This window comes from Aethalodelphis obliquidens, unplaced genomic scaffold, assembly GCF_003676395.1.
Source record: "Aethalodelphis obliquidens isolate GAN/ISIS:26980383/991018 unplaced genomic scaffold, ASM367639v1 scaffold78, whole genome shotgun sequence".
Lineage (NCBI taxonomy): Eukaryota > Metazoa > Chordata > Mammalia > Artiodactyla > Delphinidae > Aethalodelphis > Aethalodelphis obliquidens.
Genome location: NW_020838022.1, coordinates 5,964,861 through 5,986,870, shown reverse-complemented (window position 1 = coordinate 5,986,870; position 22,010 = coordinate 5,964,861). Strand labels below are relative to the sequence as shown.

Sequence of the window (22,010 nt, the reverse complement as noted above, 5' to 3'; positions counted from 1 at the left end):
GGAGAGGGAGGGAGAGAGAGAGAGAGAGAGAGAGAGAGAGAGAGAGAGAGAGAGAGAGAGAGCCTGGCACCAAGGAAGCAGGTGTGGGGTAGGGAGTTGGGATGGTGACCCTCTGCTTCTCAAGGGAGCTTACAGGGTTGTTGTGAGGGTTTAAAATGATACCTATAAAGTACCTGGCACATAGAATGTGTAAACATAACTACGGTTATTACAACACAGTCGTTTGGGAAATTATGAGACGAGCCCATCTGGAAACACTGGAACTGGACTGGTGGGGAGGGAGACCGAGGGCAAGGAGGCCTTTCTGGGACCTGCTTCGACTGACCAGGCCTGCAGGGTGTGCAGGGATCAGACTGAGCCCTGATAGGACAGGCCGGGCAGTCTGCCTCCGGGCTGTGCGTCTTGGCACCAGCTGCTGCTGCGGTTCTACGCCCACCTCGCGACCCTCTAGCTCTCGCCAGTGAGTTAGCGACTCCTGAGAACTGAGGGCCCTCCGAGATCCTAGCGCAGGCCCCCAGCCCGCTCACCAGACAGCAACGGCTCAGAGGGGCCATGACGGGCGCAGTTGCTTGGAGGGCTTGCAGCCCCCTCGGCAGGAATTCGGGTCCTCAGACCTCCTGTCCAGCATCCTTTCTAAAAGTGTTCTCACCGCGTTTCTCTGGTCACCGGGGATTGGAGCTATTGAAGAGCTTCACTGCACACGGGGGCAGTGGGGGGCGCGGATGACACGGGTGTGGGAAATGCGCTATCATCTGCAGAATCCACCGGGAGAAGCCAGGGGCCTGCCCTCAGCCTACGGCAAGCACGGAGGCCGGGTCAGCGTCCATCACCTCAGGGCTGTCAGCAGGGTGCTCTGACCGTACTTCAGGTTGTCTGCGCACCAGGGAATGTCCTGGTTCAACAGCCCCAGTGGATGGCCCGGTACTGAATGCCAAGTGCGGAATGGCTGCCACTGTTCTCAAAGCACCAGGTGCCAAAGATCAGGGATAAACAAGGACCTCACCTTATCAAACACAAAACCTAGTGCAGTGGAACATGTTTCCAGATTAGAAACTAAACATGTATGGGCAGACCAAAACACTGGTTTGGCCACACACCATAACAGTGATGTCATGAAGGGATGCGCATGTTAACGGAGCACAATTACTGCCAGAGTGCACGCTCGGACTTTCAAAAGCAAATGTGTTTGCCTCATGTGCAGCCAGCACCAAATGTGATGTTTAAAAGGGCTGTGGGAGGGGCTTCCCTGGTGGCGCTAGTGGTTGGGAATCCGCCTGCCAATGCAGGGGACACGGGTTCGAGCCCTGGTCCGGGAAGATCCCACATGCCGCGGAGCAACTAAGCCCGCGCCCCACAACTACTGAGCCTGTGCTCTAGAGCCCGCGAGCCACAACTCCTGAAGCCCGTGCGCCTGGAGCCCGTGCTCCGCAACAAGAGAAGCCACCGCAATGAGAAGCCCGCGCACCACAACAAAGAGTAGCCCCCGCTCGCTGCAACTAGAGAAAGCCCGCACGCAGCAACGAAGACCCAACGCAGCCAAAAATAATAAATAAATAAATTTATATTAAAAAAAAGGGCTGTGGGAGAGGGAATGGGGAGTGACTGCTTGAAGGGTACGGGGTTTCTTTTTAGGATAATGAAAACATTCTGGAACTAGAGAGCGGTGATGGCTGTACATTGTAAATGTACTAAATGCCACTTACGTGAATTTTACCACAGCAGAAAGAAAGATACTTTAATCACTGGCCTCAGGTCACAGCCGCCACAGGGAAGAGTTAACAAGCACTGAAACGGGTGCAGGAAGAAGACCAGAGTTCAAAATTCCCATCTTAATGTCCCACGGCGGAAGTGACTGCAGAGGGGCATCAGAGGATTTGATTACTTATCAGAGGATCTGATTACTTATCGAACATACCGGTTGCCTGTGTTCATAGCTTGGTTAACAACTGGTGTCACCTTTATACCACCACCAGTACATTTTTTATTATTAAAATAAGAAGAAAACTTGCTTTACCTGCAAAGTTTATTGCATAGAACACACACATTTATATGAAGGCGTAACAGTGTTTCGACATGTGAAATCTGTACAGAAAAATCTCAGAATCACATCTGTTAAGATGACTGTCTCTGCCTTTTGTATAAAAGAGCAAGTGTATAAACAGTTTTTAAACCTAAGGCACCAAGCTCTATTCTACAACAGAGATACAGTACTCTGAATAGCAAAGAACTAGGGGATCAAAGAATAACTACTTTCTTTTACTAATCGAAGACTGGTGGCTACAAAGAACACAGGCCTGCTTCAAACTATTTGTGATTCACCAGAAAACTCATTAGCATTAGGACCACTAATTTGAATTCAAGTTTTAGTCAATGGTTTAAGCAGGATTCAATGGATTTCAGGAAACATATATTCTGTGTACACGTGTGTGCGTGTACACATGTGTGCGTGTTCACCGTGTATGTCTCTGTGCCTATCAAGGGGACCGAAGAATAACACTGCTCCTGTACTCACTCGCAGCCAGCCGCTAGAGAAAGGCAAGCAAATTTTGATTCCACATCTCAAGCCTGAGTGTATACTGAAGGGCAGGCCTGGAGAGCACAAGCAGAAAAAGATTATACACAGTAAACATTTAGAGGAGTTAAACATACCCCATCAGACAACAGCCAAATACTGCCTTATGTACACAACAAACATAATAACATGTTTTTATAGATAAACCGCAGTATGTACTTCAAAATGAAACACTGACAAGATGCTAAAGATCACACCTTCTAGGGCTCCCAGTATTTGGGGGTATCAGTGCCTGTGTATGGGGCTGGCAGACTATGGCAGAGTTAGCAATATACATACATAGCGGTAAAATGTGATTTAGTATTTTGCAACCTTCTGTATTTGTACGTTAAGAACAATCCAAACAAAGCTCTTGTGAGGAACCTCGAGGCCCTCAAATAAGCCGTCATGTTCTCTACAAGATCAAATGTGAGTTTTTATTGGTAAATTAATTGTTAAATGGAGTAAACGTGATTTTAAGATTTCAAATATATACTGAGAAAAAACTATTCCTCTGGTAGAGATTCTCTTAGAAACTCAAGAGTTAGCATTTTATAAAGACACCCTTGATACATACTCAAACGTGTTGGCAGGAAAACACAAGAACGAGAGACATGAAGATTTTTACAGGAAAACAAAACGACTCTTTACTCAGAACCCTTGCTTGTGGGCAACAGTCAAGATGATATGAGCATCTTCTGAGATATGTTAAGATGACGTTTTGATGTTTCCCGTTTTTTTTTTTTTTTTTGAGAGTCATTTTCTTTGCCAGGTTCAAGTAGGAGGTGGAGAAATTTTGAGAGGTGTGCCTGGAGGTCAAAATCCAGAGTGGAGAATGGCTTCTCTTCCAGGCTGGATGAGGTTTACATATCTGACCAGAGGGAAAAAGAAAAGAAAGAAGGTTAGTAGAGAAAATGCTGGTTCCACACCAAGTGGGCCCCGGCTCCGCTCTGAGGTGCGCCTGGGACCCTCAAGTAGCGCCCCTGGAGTTGCTGACACGCTGGTGCTCTTATAAACGTTCCCCAACCCCCAAATGGGCCCAAGCTCCTCTCAATTTCAAAGAGAGCTTCTCAAGGAAAGAAAAACAGAGGCCTTTTGGTTTTGGAAACACAAGTTGAGAGACTAATTCCAAAAAACTCACTAACCCTCTGCCCTGAATGATGATCTGTGTGCTGTAGAGCAGCCAGTGGATCAGGAGCGCAGAGGAACCTGAGGGGTCTGGGGTTTGAAATGAACCCCACTTTGTATATCTGGCAGGAAATGCAGGCCATAAAAATTAGAATCAAGTCATTTACCCTCTCAAAACTAACTTAACGGAGGGCTCTTCTACATCAACCTAGTTTTAGACCAACCAGTGTCTTCTCCCTCACCAAGACAACCCTGGAACAGCTGGAAACACAGGAGGGTTCAAGGTCAACTACCTTTCAAATGAAGTGAAGATGGGATGAGGCCTTACCCAATAGAGCAGAAACAGATTTGCTTGTTTTCTTGTTGTCTACAGGTGGCTGGTGACTTAGGCAGGATGTCATGGGACCTTTCAGATGGTGTTTTCGGCTATCAGGAGGGATACTGGACTTAGGTGGTTCTATCTCGCTTGTGATGTCAATAATCTTGTCACAGACCCAATCCTGTGCCTCTGAATGTAAGCTCTTGGAAGGTCCCACGGTGTTGCTGGTTTCTGCCTTTCCGGTTTTGGCTGCTCGGTTGGCTGTTCTTTTGGTGGAGGATCTGGAAAGAGGTATTTTGGTTATAATCCAGATTATCCCCAAACCAAGGCTTTGCCTGAAGGAAGTTTTATTATTTAATTCTAAGAAATGCCTTGGACATAAACTTTCAGAATCACAGAATGGGAAGGCTGGATGGAAGGGACCCTGGAGATCACAGAACACACTGGTTTCCAAATTGTGTCCTCCCAGGTCCTAGGGCTCCACGGGAATGCTGAGGGGACCAGAAGCAGCTGCGCATGCAGGGCTCTAGGGACGCTGTCCCTACCGCAAGCAGATCCAGGACACGGCCAGTAAGGCGGAGTGAGGACTCATGTGGGTTTACCAGCTCCACTGCTCTTTCCACGCCATCACTGAGTCTCTTAGCAGATTGCTTCCACAGGCCTTGCAGGTTAATGTCTTTTCAGGCCATCGCCCAAGGAGCCTACCTTTCCAGGAATCTGGTCCTGTTCTTCTGACCTAACCTCTGACCCTCAGTTTCCCATATGTACAGTGAGGACTTTAGTATCAAACTCAGAGTTGCAATGAGAATTAAGATAGTTGAAATGCCTGGTATACTGCAGTCACTCTATCCATGTCCCCTCCCGGACTGTATGAGACAATACTAACCAGCATGAATAAAGGCACAGTTTGGAGTCAGGTGTATCTGGGTTTGAATTTGGGCTCTGCCCTTGAACGGTGGGATGCTGGGCAAATGAGGCCCATAATCTCTGCACGTCTGAGTTTCCTCGCCTGTAAAAATAGGGATGCTCATCCTCACTAAGCAAGGCTGCTGTGGGGATCAGTTTGTTTCTCTAAGTCGAGTGCTTGACACAGTGTTTGGTATAAACTGAGAGCTCAGTCAATCATCTCGTGCATCATTCTAAGAATGCCAATCATAACCCTTCCAAGTGTATTCTGATGAACTCACCTAGGGACTCACCTGCCACTCTTTGTCTGATTCAAAGGGTCTTTCACTCTTTTTTGTCTGAAGGTTTTCATGTCACAATTTAAAAGTGTTTTTGTCTCTTTACGGATGTAGCTACAAGTCTCATCTAAAAACACCAGCTTGCGAGTGTTCTTCACATTTTTAAAATGTGTTTTTGGTTTTGTGGATGACTCTGTGCCATTTATAAAAGCTAGAGAAAACAAAAAGAGCAAGAAGATTAAAACTGGAGGTTCAACAACAAGACAAGCAAGGTGCCTGCCGGCTCGGGAGGGAGCCTGCCTGAAGGCAGGAGCCGTCTCGTGGCAGCGCTTCCTGGAGGCATGGCCTGGACTACTGCCCAGCGCACAAGCCCAGCCAGCCCTCAAAGCACAAAGCGCCACCTTTAAGGAACTTGCCCTCTCTCCTTTGCCAGCAAAGAATGACGCACCGCGCTTCTTGCCCCTCCTCCTGGTGACCCTCTTATTTTAGTCTCACCTCCGACCTCAAGCTTTTCCAACGCCCTAAGGTGGAGCCTACAGCTCAGCTGCCCCTACTGCTCCGTTCTCGTGGCATTCTGGCCAAACTTCTTTTACGTGTGACCAGCTTGTGGCAGCACCACGGTCTGTTCATGTCTAGCTCCCCACTGGCTGTGGTTCCTCGAGGCCCCAGTAGCTAGCAGAGCGCCCAACTTGTGTGTTCAATACCCGCTACGCCATAAAGGGTGAACGAATCGTGTTTTCTCAAATGCCATTACTGTGGCCATTAAGTGGTTCCTACTCACCAGGGAATGAACGAGACTCAACAATACACCTTAGGGGCGCTCATATCACAACATGATTCTCATTTTCTCTCAGTGAGGCGGGGAGTGGCATTCTACCTATGGTCAGTCATGAATGCGCCACAAGGCCCTGAACTGCGAGATGCTGGTAAGCCTCACACTGAGCTGAGAAAGAGCTGCCATTTACAGTCTCTCAGCACAACCTGAAACACAGTAACAGCTGTAGCAGCAGCTAATATTTATTGAGAGTTTGCTATGTGTCAGGCACTGTTAGCACTACACGATCTCACTGCAATCTCATGCCCACCCTAGGGAGAGAACAACATTAGCTTCTCCTTTTTCAGATGGGAAAACTGAACACAGAGAGGTTGAGTAACTTACTCAAATCCACACAGCTCAGAAGTGGAGAAACCTTTGGATGAGCCTAGACAGTCCAACTTCTAAATACTGACTAACAGAACTCAGAAGGCAAGCAAACCTGATGGATGCATGTCATCAAAGGAATCACTGTCACTTTCTGACTCGTCCTCATCGTCTGCCTCGTCCTCCTCATATGCATCACTGCTGAATGTTTCTGTAGCCTACCATGAAAAATGAAAGTCATGATTACATCTAATATTCAGTCATCCTGACTTAGTTATTTCAAAGAAGACAGATTTCAGGGCTTCCCTGGTGGCGCAGTGGTTAAGAATCCACCTGCCAATGCAGGGGACATGGGTTCAAGCCCTGGCCCGGGAAGATCCCACATGCCGCAGAGCAAGTAAGCCCGTGTGCCACAACTCCTGAGCCTGCGCTCTAGAGCCCGCGAGCCACAACTACTGAAACCCGTGCGCCTAGAGCCCGTGCTCCGCAACAAGAGGAGCCACCGCAATGAGAAGCCTGCGCACTGCAACGAAGAGTAGCCCCCGCTTGCTGCAACTAGAGCCCGCGTGCAGCAACAAAGACCCAACACAGTCAAAAATAAAAATAAATAAAATAAATTAATTAAAAAAGACAGATTTCACACCTGGATTGATGGCTAATTTTTGTCATTTCAGTTAAAAGGTAAAAAAAAAAAAAAACTAACCTCTTTGGCCCACAGAATCTACAGAGGACAGGACAGGTGGCCCGTGTCTTGCAGCTCAGGAAAGCCACTCAAGAATGAAAGACTTCCCTGAGTGGGAGCCAAGGGGCAACAGCTTTGGGCTGGCACGGGGGATCTGCCAAGGTGGGGCCCTGGCTAAAAAAGTTCCTGGCTGCTGCTTGAGGCAGGGCATCTCAGGCCAACGGGCTAAACGATCCTTGAGATGGCAACTCCCAGCACTTTTCAGGAATGACATTTCTATTCTAAATTTTCATGGTATGAGTGACCACAACTGGGCAACTGTAAATAGGCAAAATATCAGTTTTGTAGCTCAGAGGGTAAAGAACACAGAATCTGGGGGCAAAAGACCTTAGATGCACACAAACCATCAAAAGACAGGACACTGGGGCCAGGGAGGGAAGGGTGGCAGTAAACAAATACTTATGAGACATACCCTGAAAGCACTATCCATAAAGGAAAGAAGCTGCTAAATTTCAGTTCATTAAAATAAGCTTCTGTTTATCAAAAGACATTATGAGAGTGTGAGGCAAACTACTGCACAGGGGCTAATAACTGCAATACAGATGTCCCAAGGGCTCAGAAGTAGAGCAGGTAAAATCTCCTACAGATCAATACGGAAAAGGCAGGTGACCGACTGGAAACAGGGGCAAAGGACTTGAAAAGGCACTTCACCAAAGTGAATCTCCAAATGGCCAATAAGGCACCCGACTCCATTAGTCATCCAAAAATATGGATAAATTCAGCGATGTGAAAATCAAGAACTTCTATGCAGCAGCAAGAAGACAAGCCACAAACTGGGAGAAGATATCTGCAACACATACAAGAACGGAGAAGTTTCTCGAACATTTAAAGAACTACCAATGAGTAAGGAATAGACAAGTCAGCCAGAAAGTTTTGGGCAAAAGACCTAAACAAGCGTTCCACACAAGAAAAAACATGAAAGCTAACTAAAGGTATGAAAACATGCTCAACCTTTTTAATAATCAGGGAAATGCCAATGTGACATGTTATTTCATTACCACCAGAGATGGGCAAAAATGAAAAAGTCGGCAAGAATGTGAAGCAACAGGAATTCGTATGCACTGCTGGCAGGAGCACACAGACTACCTTTGAGGTATTTGAATCTGGCCTTCTTGTCCGCTTCATAATTTCCTCAATTCTCTATTTAAAGGAAAATAAAAATCAAACATGAAAACAGATTAAAAACAAAACACTGGTCCTGAAGAAGTTGATTATTTCCATGTTCCAGAAGCGGACAATATATATCAGTGACTGCTCCAACGCCACAGATATAACCGACGCAAGACCCTGGGCCGGCACCTGGGTGCCTTCCTTCAAGCCCAGTTTCATGATCATCTAGAAAACACCCTGAGCAGTGATGGGCGTACTTGTTATCCTAACACAGAAATCCAAATGACTTCTCACTCCTGATTTTGCCGACATGGAAGTTTATTACTTAGACTGAGCACATATTATTGCAAACCAATTAGAACTTGTGAACATGATTTTAGTCAGAACAGAGCACGAGTGAAGCTGAGTTAATGAAAAGAATGCACCCCAACAATGCAACCCCGTCAGAGGTTTTGTTACTAGAAGGAGCACATGCAGGAGGGATAAGAGTTCCCTTCTTTCCTGAAGGTGAGGAGAGCTACAGCTCTCTGGCCTCCTCAGGGTGACTGATCTCCTGACAGAGACGCCATGAAGTACCTTGCTTGTTCCAGAGCCTTCCTTGCTCCCAGACAAGCCACGTGGGTTGCACAAAGTGAGGTCCTACCTTACAAACAGCCTGCGCCTTGGCTTCTCAGGGAAGCCTCCACCTTCTGCTTCTTCCCACTCAGTTGCTGAAATTTCCAGCCCAGTTTAGAAACAACTCTAACTTCCACCAACCCCTACCATGACCTGAGTGACTCTATTCAAAGGAGCTTTGTTCCCAGAGATTTGCTGTACAGAGATATCCCTGTAATGGTCATCAGTGGTCCACGAGGGAGACGTATGATCAGTAAGAGGAGATCATTCTAGGGAGAAGGGGTCAGATCCTCGGATAAGAGAGCACAGAGGGAAAACAACCAAGGCTAGCATATCACTTACTTGTCATTTTCTAAAACATGTTTTGATATCACATGCCCAACATTGTTTTAAACAAAGAATCAAACCCCCCAAACCGAGAGAAGGAGTACCTTTTTTCTTTCTAATCTCTCCTGCAAATTCTGTAACATAATTCTCTCATGTTCCTTCTTGCGTTTGTCAGCCTCCTCCTGAGCTTTTATTTTCGCATCACTTTTCTAGAAAATTTGTACAAAAATATCATTTAATCTCAATATATCTGAATGACATCAGTGAAACAGTAAGATGTTATCCAGAATAAAAGAATGTAACCTTTTGATTGAGTACCCACATATACAGCAGTCATGGATCATCAGTTTTCAAACCATTAGCAAAAATACACAAGAACTAGCCTATTATCACAAGGATTTACAAGCCATGCTAATCCCCTTCAGGACCTCAGGGCTGTCAGACCACGACTGTTTCAAGTATGTATGTGATTGTGTAGTCTTCCACTGACACAGGCATCAGAAGCCAAGTCTTACACTTCTCAAAAGCAGCAAGAGGATTCCTAAAGGTATTTTCTCGAGGAATGCAAATGCATTACAATCATTTATGTAACATATTAATTGATTTTGATTAATGATACACTAAAACTGGAATATAAATTAGGCTACAACAATAATTTAAACTGAGTATAGTCTGAGCTCAGTTTGGGGGTTTATTTACCTGGTGATTTAAATTTACATGGGTGACATTCTCATCAGTGAATCTGATGAGGCATTCATAATTTGTATCTTATCTGTTGTGGCACAGGTGTTAAGGGTCACCACAGAATGCAGGGCTGGGAAGAGCGATCTGGATTTCCCGAAACCAAGCTGTAATATTATTTATGGAGACGAACTAAAGGACTGCTCGTCTGTAATCTGCTGCTTTCTGCTTCTGTTTCACTTGTAAAACATTCTGGGATTCGGCCAAGGGTGGCTGAGAACAACTCACACAGACACGGTAACAGCGAGACTGTAATGTGAATGCAAGCAGAGCATGCAGCATCTGCTTGTTTTCTGTCTTGGAGAAATAGACTTTTGCTTTGGGTTTCTACTGAATTTTAGAATCCGGTTCTCATCCCTTGATCAAGTGGGGAGCCGGCAAACCTGGAGTTCCACTCTTTGGTCTTGTTGTTCTTGACTTCCTTCCTTCTTTATCTCCTTTGGTGGTTGCCCATCTCCAAATTCTGAGAACTCCTCTTGTTGGCCTTCATCTGCTTTCTTTGCTATGTCTTTCATTTTCCTGATGACACAGAATATTTAAATAACTCTTACTATGTGCATTTTTATAGTAAAGCTGCTTGTGTATAGTAATACAATTTCTATTTACACCAGATTCACCACTTTTTCTGTGTTGTTACTACACAGGATTTGCATAATTTCATCTTTTTTAAATGGGGGAAGCTAGCCCTTGGGAGTAGAAAAAGATTTCTGTCAAGTAGTGGGCTACTTTGCGTCTTAAAACACAAATGCGCGTGCTATAAAATCACTCCTTCTTAACTGTTTTAGATGTATGCTCACACCCAGTCTCACATGGGGGTGTGAGAGACGAATTTAGAGGAGGGTCTGGTGGTGCTCAGAGGAGAAAAGCCCAGTCTACAGTGACTGGTCTTCAGGGCTTTTAAAATGTTAAACTAGCTCTGTTTTACATGAAGCAATGAATAATATTCTTCAAGTTATAGGGGTGTTTTTTCTATTCATAATGTCTCCTCCTCCTTTCTCCCAAACCCATATAAGGTACATGGAAAGCATGTGACTGTGATTCAAAAACACTTAATACTTAAAAACAAAGTCAGGACTGTAGTTATTCTTTGCAGGCAGTGGACAGAGGTTTACATCAGAAGGCCCCAAATCAAATGGGCCTTGAGATCGAAGATCAAGAAACCTTTAGATTGAGGTAGAATGCACACAACTGTACATGACAATGGCAGCCCACAAGTCACTGGAAACCCAGTAAAACACAAGAAGTATCCTTTCCAGGTTTACAGATTTTTTCTTTTTTGGTAACTTTTTATTTTCAAACTTACAAAAAAGTTTCAAGCAAAGCTGCTTTACCAGTTACTAACTCTATGTGTGTGTATGTATTATTTTTTATGAACCGTCTAAGGATTGAATTCTGAACTAAAACAAAACTGTATTAAGAATGTCACTGGGACAAATGGCAAATTGAACTGCTGACTCTGAATTAGAAAATAAAATAATATTTTCCTGATATTAGTTATTATACTCTGGTTATGTCAGAGAATGGTTTTGTTCTTAGGAAGTATACACGGAAGTATTTAGTAGGAAAGGGTCATGATGTATGCAACTTATTCTTAAACAGGTTTACAAATTCTAAAGTTATAAAGGACTTTTGAAATAGAGAAAGGGGCTGATGCCAGTGAATGGCAACAGAAAGAGTCTTGTGTGATCACTCAGGTGCTCCTACTGAGATCCAGGCCCCTGACATGAGTTCAGGTCTCTATGCATCTTTACAGCACACCTGACGGCACATGACACATAGAGACTAAAAAGGACCATACAGTCATCTACACACCAGCGTCCTGTCTGCTTGAAATGCTCCCCACATTTGTTTAAAAGGCGACGAGTCATTTCTGATTCACACTGGAGAAAATGTCAGTTACTATTTGAGAACTTATAATACATCTAACTTGAGGATAAAGTCTGACTTCCAGAATTCAGGCCCCAGCCAAGATTTACAATATAGAAAGGATGATTTTGTGCCAACCTTTGTTCCATCTCTTTTTGTAGTCTTTCTTCCTCTTTTTCCTTTTGTTCACGAGCAAGGCGTCGTTTCTCTGCCAAAATTTTTGTTGCCTCCTCGGCATTCATAGGCCCTGGTGTGCTTTTATTACCAGACTCTAATTTAAATTAACATGTAAAACAGTTAAGTTTAGGGAACTTACTGCCTCTAAGTCCAACAAAGAGGTGCAAGACAACCTGTGATGTTAAAAAAAACCAAACAGTATGTCCGTGGTCTAAAATGTATAAATAAACTATAAGTGATTTATGTAACAGCTTTTGTTCAAAAGCCCAGCTCCCGCCCCCTCACCCCCACCCCCCAACAACAGAAGTAGCATATTGTTGATTTTTAACAACTACCTGTTCCAAAATGAAATAATGTACTCCTGCTTTGGTTTAGCTGTTTTGAGATACCTGACTGAATTGCCTCTATGGGAAAAAACTTAAGATATACTGAATACAGAGGAAGACAAGCTTATGCTCGGTCCAAATGAAGTGTACAGATCTTTTATTTTTTAAGTTATTTTGTCATGCCATGCAGCTTGCAGGATCTTAGTTCCCTGACCAGGGATCGAACCTGGGCCCTGGCAGCAAAAGCGTCGAGTCCTTAACCACTGGACCGCCAAGGAATTCCCTGAAGTGTACAAATCTTAATTACTCAATTAAACAAAAATATATCCAGCGTACATTGTGCAGCATCTTTACTAAATAAGTACTGTTTAGCTAACTGTTGATAATAGTATGCTAACATATTTGGTTGATCATAAAGTGGCTAACTGTAGATAATCAAAGAAACCAAGACTATCACTAAAATAAAGTGACCACATGGAGGCATAACATTTTAGTTCATGTGACGAATTTGTTTTAAGTATGACGAATTTGTTTTAAATAAACTACATACAAAAATGAGGATTTCAGGGCTTCCCTGGTGGCGCAGTGGTTGAGAGTCCGCCTGCTGATGCGGGGGACACGGGTTTGTGCCCCAGTCCAGGAAGATCCCACATGCCGCAGAGCGGCTGGGCCCGTGAGCCATGGCCGCTGAGCCTGCGCGTCCGGAGCCTGTGCTCCGCAATGCAAGAGGCCACAACGGTGAGAGGCCTGCATACCGCAAAAAAAAAAAAAAAAAAAAAAAGATTTCAAAAAATCAAGAATAAATAATTTGTAATAAAAAGATCATTTCTGTTACAAAGAATTCACAGTGGAATTCCTTCAAAAAGCAAAATTCACGAGTGTATTTAAAATTAAGTAATGTCAATGGATATTAAGAATGCATGTAATACCAAAAAAGAAAATTACAGGCCAATATCTTTGATGAATATAGATGCAAAAATTCTCAAAAAAAGACGTTAGCAAACCAAATCCAACGACACAAAAAAGATCATACACCATGATCAAGTTGGATTCATCACAGGGTCACAAGGATGGTTCAACAAACGCAAAGCAATCCATGTGATACAACACATCAACAAAAGAAATGACAAAAACCACATGATCATCTCAGTAGATGCAGAAAAGGCTTCTGATAAAATTCAGCATCTCTTCATGATAAACTCTTACCAAAGTTGGTATAGAGGGAACATACCTCAACATAATAAAAGCTTTGACAAACCTACAGCCAATCTAATACTCAAAAGTGAAAAGTTAAAAGCCTTCCTGCTAAAATCTGGAAGAAGACAAGGATGCCCACTCTCACCACTTCTATTCAACAACAGTATCGGAAGTCCTAGCCATAGCAATCAAAGAAGAAGAAATAAAAGGTATCCAAATTGGAAGCAAAGAGGAAAATTGTCATTATATGTAGTTGACATGATATTATATATAGGAAACCCACACAAGACTCCACACAGAAACTACTAGAACTGATAAACAAATTCAAATTTTTGCATCTATATTCAACAAAGTAGCAGGATACAAGATTAACATACAGAAATCCGTTGCATTTCTTTACACTAACAATGAAGTATCAGAAAGGGGAAAAAATCCCTTTTAAAATTGCATCAAAAACAATAAAACACTTAGGAGTAAACCTGACTAAGGAGATAAGTTATATGCTGAGAACTATAAAACATTGATAAAGGAAACTGAAGATGATTTAAAGAAATGGAAAGATATCCCATGCTCTTGGATTGGAAGAATTAATATTGTTAAAATGGCCACACTACCCAAAGCAATCTACAGATTTAATGTGATCCCTATCAAATTACCCATGACATTTTTCACAGAACCAGAATAATCCTAAAATTTTTATGAAACCATACATAGAAGACTCAGAATATCCAAAGCAATCCCGAGGAAAAAGAACAAAGCTGGAGGCATAACCCTCCCAGACTTCAGACAATACTACAAAGCCATAGTAATCAAAACAGTGTGGTACAGGCACAAAAACAGACATATGGATCAATGGAACAGAATAGAGAGCCCAGAAATAAACCCACATATCTATGCTCAATTAATCTTTGACAAAGGAGGCAAGAATATACAACAGAGAAGACACGGTCTTTTCTGTAAGTGGTGTTGGGAAAGCTGGACAGCCACATGTAAGTCAATGAAGTCAGAACACTCCCTCACACCATACACAAAAATAAACTCAAAATAGCTTAAAGACTATTAAAATATAAAACAGGACACCATAAAACTCCTAGAAGAGAACATAGGCAAAACATTCTCTGTCATAAATCGTAGCAATGTTTTCTTAGGTCAGTCTCCCAAGGCAATAGGAATGAAAGCAAAAATAAACAAATGGGACCTAATCAAACTTATAAGCTTTTTCACAGCAAAGGAAACCATAAGCAAAACAAAAAGACAACCTATGGACTGGGAGAAAATATCTGCAAATAATGTGACCTACAAGGTCTTAATTTCCAAAATATATAAACAGCTTATACAACTCAGTAACAAAAAAACAAAAGCCCAATCAAAAAATGGACAGAACTAAATAGACATTTCTCTAAAGAAGCCATATAGATGACCAAAAGGCACACGAAAAGATGCTCAACACCACAAATTATCAGAGAAATGCAAATCAAAACTACAATGAGGTATCACCTCACACCAGTCAGAATGGCCATCATGAAAAAGTCTACAAACAATCAGTGTTGAAGAGGGTGTGGAGAAAAAGGAACCCTCCTACACTGCTGGTGGGAATGTAAATTGGTAGAGCCTCTATGGAGAACAGTATGGAGGTTCCTTAAAAACTAAAAATAGGGGGTTTCCCTGGTGGCGCAGTGGTTGAGAGTCCACCTGCCGATGCAGGGGACACAGGTTCGTGCCCTGGTCCGGGAAAATCCCACATGCCGCAGAGCGGCTAGGCCCATGAGCCATGGCCGCTGAGCCTGCGCGTCCAGAGCCTGTGTTCCGCAACGGGAGAGGCCACAACAGTGAGAGGCCCGCGTACCACAAAAAAAAAAAAAAAAAAACCAAACAACTAAAAATAGAGCTACCATATGATCCTGCAATCTCACTCCTGGGCATATATCTGGAGAAAACCATTAATTCGAAAAGATACATGCACCCCATTGTTCACAGCAGCATTATTTACATTAGCCAAGACATGGAAGCAAACCAAATGTCCATCGGCAAAGGAGTGGATAAAGAAGATGTGGTACATATATACAATGGAATATTACTCAGCCATAAAAAAGAATGAAATAATGCCATTTGCAGCAACATATTAGGACCAAGATGTTATCATACTAAGTGAAGTAAGCTAGACAGAGAAAGACAAATAACATATGATATCGCTTATATGTGGAATCTAAGAAAATGATACAAATGAAGTTATTTACAATACAGAAATAGACTCACAGACATAGGAAACAATCTTATGGTTACCAAAGGGGAGGGGTGGGGAGGGATAAATTAGGAGTTTGGGGGCTTCCCTGGTGGCGCAGTAGTTGAGAATCTGCCTGCCAATGCAGGGGACACGGGTTTGAGCCCTGGTCTGGGAAGATCCCACATGCCGCGGAGCAACTAGGCCCGTGAGCCACAATTACTGAGCCTGTGCGTCTGGAGCCTGTGCTCCGCAACAAGAGAGGCCGCGATAGTGAGAGGCCCGCGCACCGCGATGAAGAGTGGCCCCCGCTTGCCCCAACTAGAGAAAGCCCTTGCACAGAAACGAAGACCCAACACAGCCATAAAAAATAAATAAATAAAATTTAAAAAAAAATTAGGAGTTTGGGATTAAAATATACACACTACTATATATAAAACAGAAAACCAACAAGGACCTACTATATAGCACATGGAACTATACTCAATATCTTGTAATAACCTATAATGGAAGAGAATGTAAAAAAAGAATGTGTATATTTATATATATATATATGTGTATATTTATATATATATATATATGTATTAACTGAATCACTTTGCTGTACACCTGAAACTAACACAACATTGTAAGTCAACTGTATTTCAATTAAAATTTAAAAAAAACAAAACAGAAACAGACTCACAGACATAGAAAACAAACTTACGGTTACCAAAGGGGAAAGGAGCAGGGGGAGGGATAAATTAGGAGTTTGGGATTAGCAGATATGAACTACTATATATAAAATAAACAATAAGGTCCTACTGTATAGCACTGGAAACTACATTCAATATCTTGCAATAACCTATAATGAAAAAGAATATGAAAAAGAATACATATATAGCTGATTCACTTTGCTATATACCAGAAACTAACACAACATTGTAAATCAACTGTACTTCAATTAAAAAAAAGAATGGCAAAATACCAATATGATACTTTTTGGAACCCACATACTGACCTGACACATGTATGGTCTATGTATGGAAACTGCCCTACAGCTCCTGAAGGAAACCTGCTCAGCCACAAATGGCTGGCGTGCTCTCTCCAAGGACGGAAAATACCTTAGGGCCATCCACTATCGGAGCTGGAGGGAAATGCAGGCACCACCTAGACCATGGCACTCATCCAACCCATCCATACCTCCAATATCAGTTCCAAAAATGGGGGTAAGAAGTTCCAGCAAGCAAACAAAAAGCAGTGTGCCAGCGTGACTGGTGAAATTCTCTTTATTTAAAAAAAGTTCGCTTCCTAAAGTTCTCTGCACTGGGGAGTAAAATGACGTTGACAGTTCCCAAACTACCTTTTCTGTGTTGCTGAAATGAACTTCTTAGTGAACGAACTCACCTTCACAGATCATATCCTTTTGGCTTGCAGTCTCAGAGCTGTTAATGGTGTTAGAGATGGCTTCATTTCTCATTCCAATAGTACCTAATGCATTTTGTGCAAATACGGTACGCTGCATAGGAATTACTCCACAGGAAAAAGAAAACTGCGTCGACTGTTTTGACGTGGCGGGTGAAGGTGACGGGGGGCGATTCTTTTGGATTTGCCTGCTGGGAAAAAGTAATAGTTAATGGGGGAAGTCTGGTATGGTTTTGTAATACATATGTGATGATTTTTAGTGTACCATTTCATAAGCTGTAATGTCTTGACTTTATGATATAATGATATTTTATAACAAAGGTAAATCCATTTTTAAAGGCTCTTCCCTTTATATTTACATTACCATGCATACTAAATTATTTATGAAACACTGATGTGAAATTTATCCTGGTAAAATACGTATCAGGAACAGTGGCAAATAAGCTACTTACCTAGCACTGATGGGAGATGGAGGACACCACCTGCTTGTAGGAGAAGATGACCATCTATAACACGGTATCTGTGATGGTGATAGGCGCTTCTTCGTAATCGGGTTTGAGGCCTGTTTGTCCGTTCCTGATTTCTGAACAGATCAATACAATCAGATAAGAAATTACTAGCATTACCTTTTGCAGCTGGCTTTTCAAGAGAAAAATATTCTGAATAACATATAATTATAGCTCCTTAAACTCCCAATTTTCCTTTCATGCATGAGCATTAGGTACAGAGATACATTCTTCCAGACTAACAATTTATATTACACAATTCAAGCATGTCATAGAAATAATTTAAAAGAATTCTTTTACTTCAAAACCTACTTTTATTTTTAAATCCTAATTGAGGTTTGCAATAGTTCTCAAAAACGTTCCTTCAGAGTTTAGAAACACAGTTCATATAAACTGCTTTATTTTGTCTCTTCTACTAAAAATTAACCAATATTCCAGCTTTGGGGGGGTAAACTCTGCAACAACGAATATCATATAATTTTAAATTATTAACGTGAATTTATTTTATCACAGAACGCTATAAATAAGAAGTTGCTTATGTTGTGAAATCTGACCTATCATAATCTATACAACAAAACATACAGATTTTAATAGAAAATTTCTCAATGAAAGGCACTTGTCGAACCTGTGAAGAGTCTTTCATTTTCACCTTGGAAGACATTCCCATGGTCACCGCAGGGGAGGCCTCGGGGGGCGCCTCCATACTTGCCTCAGAGGGCACTTCTGTACTCTCCTCTGGGGATGCTTCCACGGTCGCCTCAGATGACGCTTCCGTGCTCACCTCTGGGGACGAGTCCACGCTCACCTCTGGGGATGAGTCCATGCTCACCTGTGGGGACGGATCCACACTCGCCTCAAGGAACAGATCCTCGCTTGCCTCAGGTGATGTTTCCACGCTAGTGGGGGGTGTTCCTGCGCTCGCCTCTGGAGGTGCTTCCAGGCTCACCTCGGTGGATACTTCCAAGCTTGCCTCGGGGGATACTTCCAAGCTTGCCTTGGGGGGTGCTTCCACGCTCACCTCCAGGGGCACTTCCACACTCGCCTTGGGGGCCGTTTCCACGCTTGTCTTGGAGGGTGTGTCTACTTTCTCCTGGGGAGGTATTACCACTGTTGACTTGTGAGGCACTATGGTACTCTTCAATTCATCACTGCTGTGCTTAAGCAGGGGCATGTTTACATATTGGAATATATTGTGGATGCCTGTAGGTAAATGAGGACAGAGAGTGAAATTCCACACAGCTAGAAATTTGATAAGACAGAAATGTACCATGTAACAATATAAAAACAAAGAGACTGCGTTTATTAGGAAATGACAGGGATTACACACAACACAGAAATGTTTACTGAAATGGATCACAGACACAGAACAGAAGCATCGCAAAGTTGGTACTTCAGAAGCAGCACCACCACCAAGAGAGGCATTGTGAAAACAGTCCACTCCAGACGAAAATAAGATGCTTCTCCAAAGCTGATGTTTGCCGTAAGCCATTTCTATTTTAATCACACTATAGTTCAGAAATGATTTTCATAGAAAATTACAAGACCTTCAATGCTTTTTAAAAGTAATCTAAACAACGTCACCAAGGCCAGGGATCTTACCATTACAGGTGATTACATAAGGCATTCTATACATGATCGTTTTAAAATAGAGTATAAAAAAGCATTTTCTCACCCATACTAAAAATTGTAATAAGACATTAATCAGAATGGGCTGGATCTCCAAGGTCTCTTCCAGCTTTAACAATCTAAATATTTTTAGCCTAACAAATGGACAAAAGTCCTAATATCCGGTACCAGCTAAGATAGAGGAAAGTGATAATACTAATGTTGGGAACCAGGCAACCTCATGCACTGCTGGTGGAAGTATGGATTGGTATATGCTCCCTGGGAAGCATGTTGGCAATAGTGTATCAAAAGCCATTCTAAAAAGTACACACTCGGGACGTCCCTGGTGGTCCAGTGGCTAAGAATCTGCCTTCCAATGCAGGAGACAAGGGTTCGAGCCCTGTTTGGGGAACTAAGATCCCACATGCCGCGGGGCACTTAAGCCTGCATGCTCTAGAGCCCACGCGCCGCAACTAGAGAGCCTGCGTGCCGCAACTACTGAGCCCACGCATGCACACCAGAGAGAAGCCTGTGCACCACAACAAAGATCCCGCATGCCGCAACTAAGACCCAACGCAGCCAAATCAATCAATCAATCAGTATTTTTTTAAAATAAAAAGTCCACACTCTTTGTTCTTGCAATTTCACTTTTAGGTTATTCTGAAGAAAAAATCAGATAAATAAATGAAAATGTATGTATGAGATTACTTACTACAGCATTGTTTAATAATATAATTTAATAATTGTATTTAAATATAATCCAAATATTCAACACAAAACTTGGACTATACTAAGGCAGTCATTAAGAGTAATAATATACAATTTTTGGACATAGAAAACAGTATATGTTGAGTTTAAACAAAAGCAGGTTACGATCCCATTCTATTAAAAAATATGTAAACGCAAAGAAAATATTCAGTTATCAGTGGGTATTGGAATAATAGAAAATTATATTTAAAAATTTTCTACACTGAATATTTATTGCTTTATAATAAAGTGATTTTTTTTTTTTGGCCATACCACGTGGCTTGTGGGATCTTAGTTCCCTGACCAGGAACAGAACCTGGGCCCTCGGCATTGAGAGCATGGAGTCCTAACCACTGGACCACCAGGGCATTCCCTAAAGTAAACATTTTAAGGAAGGTGTTTGGTGGTAGCTTTCTAAAGACTTGGTAAATATAAGACTCGGTTATTTTTTAGTCCCTCACTTTTGGTAGAGAAAGCATTTTACTTACATACTTGTATGTGCCTAAACAGTCACTTATTTAACACTGCTACAGAAAATAGAGTAAGTATAATAACTAGATTTCTAATAACTACAGAAATTTAAGGTAAAATATTGAGGTTTTTAATAGGAGTAATATATTAAAATAAAATGAAAGTAATTAGAATACCTTACAATAGACTCAGGGGAGACTGGTAGAAAATAATCTGACACACATACAACTAGGCATAAACAAAGTTGAGGATTACCAAGAGAAGTAAAGCTGCACTACCACAAAGTCTATGACAGCACTTTGGTTTACTAATCATACGGATATAGACATAAAAATAAGCAAAGGGGGTGGGATATATTCTGGAAAGGAAAAAGTGGAGAAAAAAAGACAAAAAGGATGGGAACAATGCACTAGAGCTCTCCATTACTAAGGACTTACTATCTAAAGGTATGTCTAACATGATATGTAACCTATAAATGAGAAAATCCACATAACCCTGAAGATCTGTTTTATTTTACTAACAATCTTTATGTTCTTAATTAAAAGCTAAAGAGCCGCTCAATGTTGTTCTTCCGCATTTTAAGAAAAAAAGAAGGGTGGAGTAGGACACTTTCTCCCTTGATATTATTTAAGTTTTTCTATATTTTTAAAATCCAGTACTTTTCACAGTACTGTGATACACTTAAACACAGGTTAAGAAACCCACTGTTTTACAATTTAACAACCAAAGGTCCCTATCTCATCCTATAAATTAAACTGATAACTATTCTACCCTGCTAGAAATCATAAATATGCAACATAAAATGTTGGGTAGAATCACTCATTTGCAAAGTATTGATTCAAATTATTTTTATGCCTTACTGTAGAAAACTAAGTGATACAACCTACTTTTAAGCACAAATACTAACACTTTCAGGCACTCTACTCTATGCCTGTTACCTGGAGTACTGCTTCCAGAAATTAATAATGAAACAGCACTTTTGTTCCTGGCTACTGACGCTTTTGTTGGGATGAACAGGAGACGGATTAAATTATTCTCCCAAAGACTAGTGTATAACTGACAAACTAAATGATGAGAAAAAAACAGAAAGGATTTGATTCGAGGTCTCACAAATAAATGCAAAGCAAGAAGGAGCAATGTGAACTGCTGCAAATGATAACTTTCCCAGCCTAAAAGCAGAGGCAATGAGAGCCACACATATATAACAGGACTGAAAACTGCCACCTGATGGGACTACACTGTTAGGGAAAAGAATACCTGAATAGAGGGGCAAAGGCCCCAGCATACCACAATAACCCCAAAGCAGGAATCCAGGTAATGTATCTAGCAGAACCATACCCAATGTATGGAGTCTCTACAGAGGAACTCACACGTGGAGAAAATAGTTGTACATGACAAAACAACTCTGACATGGATTCCTCCAGATGTGTCACTGACAGTCATATTGGTCAAGTCGATTGCCAATAGCTCCAAGAGACTGAGTGAATTATTCTGTTAAAAGTAAATCTTGTAAATAGCTTGCTCCAATAAATTTTTATGTTCAAAAAGATCCCTGTGGGGGCTTCCCTGGTGGCGCAGTGGTTAAGAATCCACCTGCCAATGCAGGGGACACGGGTTCGAGCCCTGGTCCGG

At 42.1% G+C, this 22,010-nt stretch overlaps 1 protein-coding gene across 3 annotated transcripts in view; it reads right to left on the bottom strand.

Moving 5' to 3' along the window:
* Positions 1 to 2,074: 2,074 nt before the first annotated feature.
* The window catches only part of MAP7D3 (MAP7 domain containing 3), a 35,771-nt gene continuing 15,835 nt past the window's right edge, over positions 2,075 to 22,010 (bottom strand). The window contains exons 8-18 of one of the 3 annotated variants that reach the window (XM_027092429.1): positions 18,181 to 18,755; positions 17,502 to 17,632; positions 17,032 to 17,240; positions 11,863 to 11,995; positions 10,242 to 10,377; positions 9,222 to 9,326; positions 8,152 to 8,205; positions 6,439 to 6,541; positions 5,198 to 5,393; positions 4,008 to 4,279; positions 2,075 to 3,422 (exon numbers count right to left, since the gene is read on the bottom strand). In XM_027092429.1, the coding sequence (XP_026948230.1) occupies positions 3,415 to 3,422; positions 4,008 to 4,279; positions 5,198 to 5,393; positions 6,439 to 6,541; positions 8,152 to 8,205; positions 9,222 to 9,326; positions 10,242 to 10,377; positions 11,863 to 11,995; positions 17,032 to 17,240; positions 17,502 to 17,632; positions 18,181 to 18,755 (1,922 nt within the window). In that variant the 3' untranslated portion in view covers positions 2,075 to 3,414. The remainder of the gene's footprint in view (positions 3,423 to 4,007; positions 4,280 to 5,197; positions 5,394 to 6,438; positions 6,542 to 8,151; positions 8,206 to 9,221; positions 9,327 to 10,241; positions 10,378 to 11,862; positions 11,996 to 17,031; positions 17,241 to 17,501; positions 17,633 to 18,180; positions 18,756 to 22,010) is intronic. The other 2 variants (XM_027092430.1, XM_027092431.1) reach the window with 2 other exon arrangements.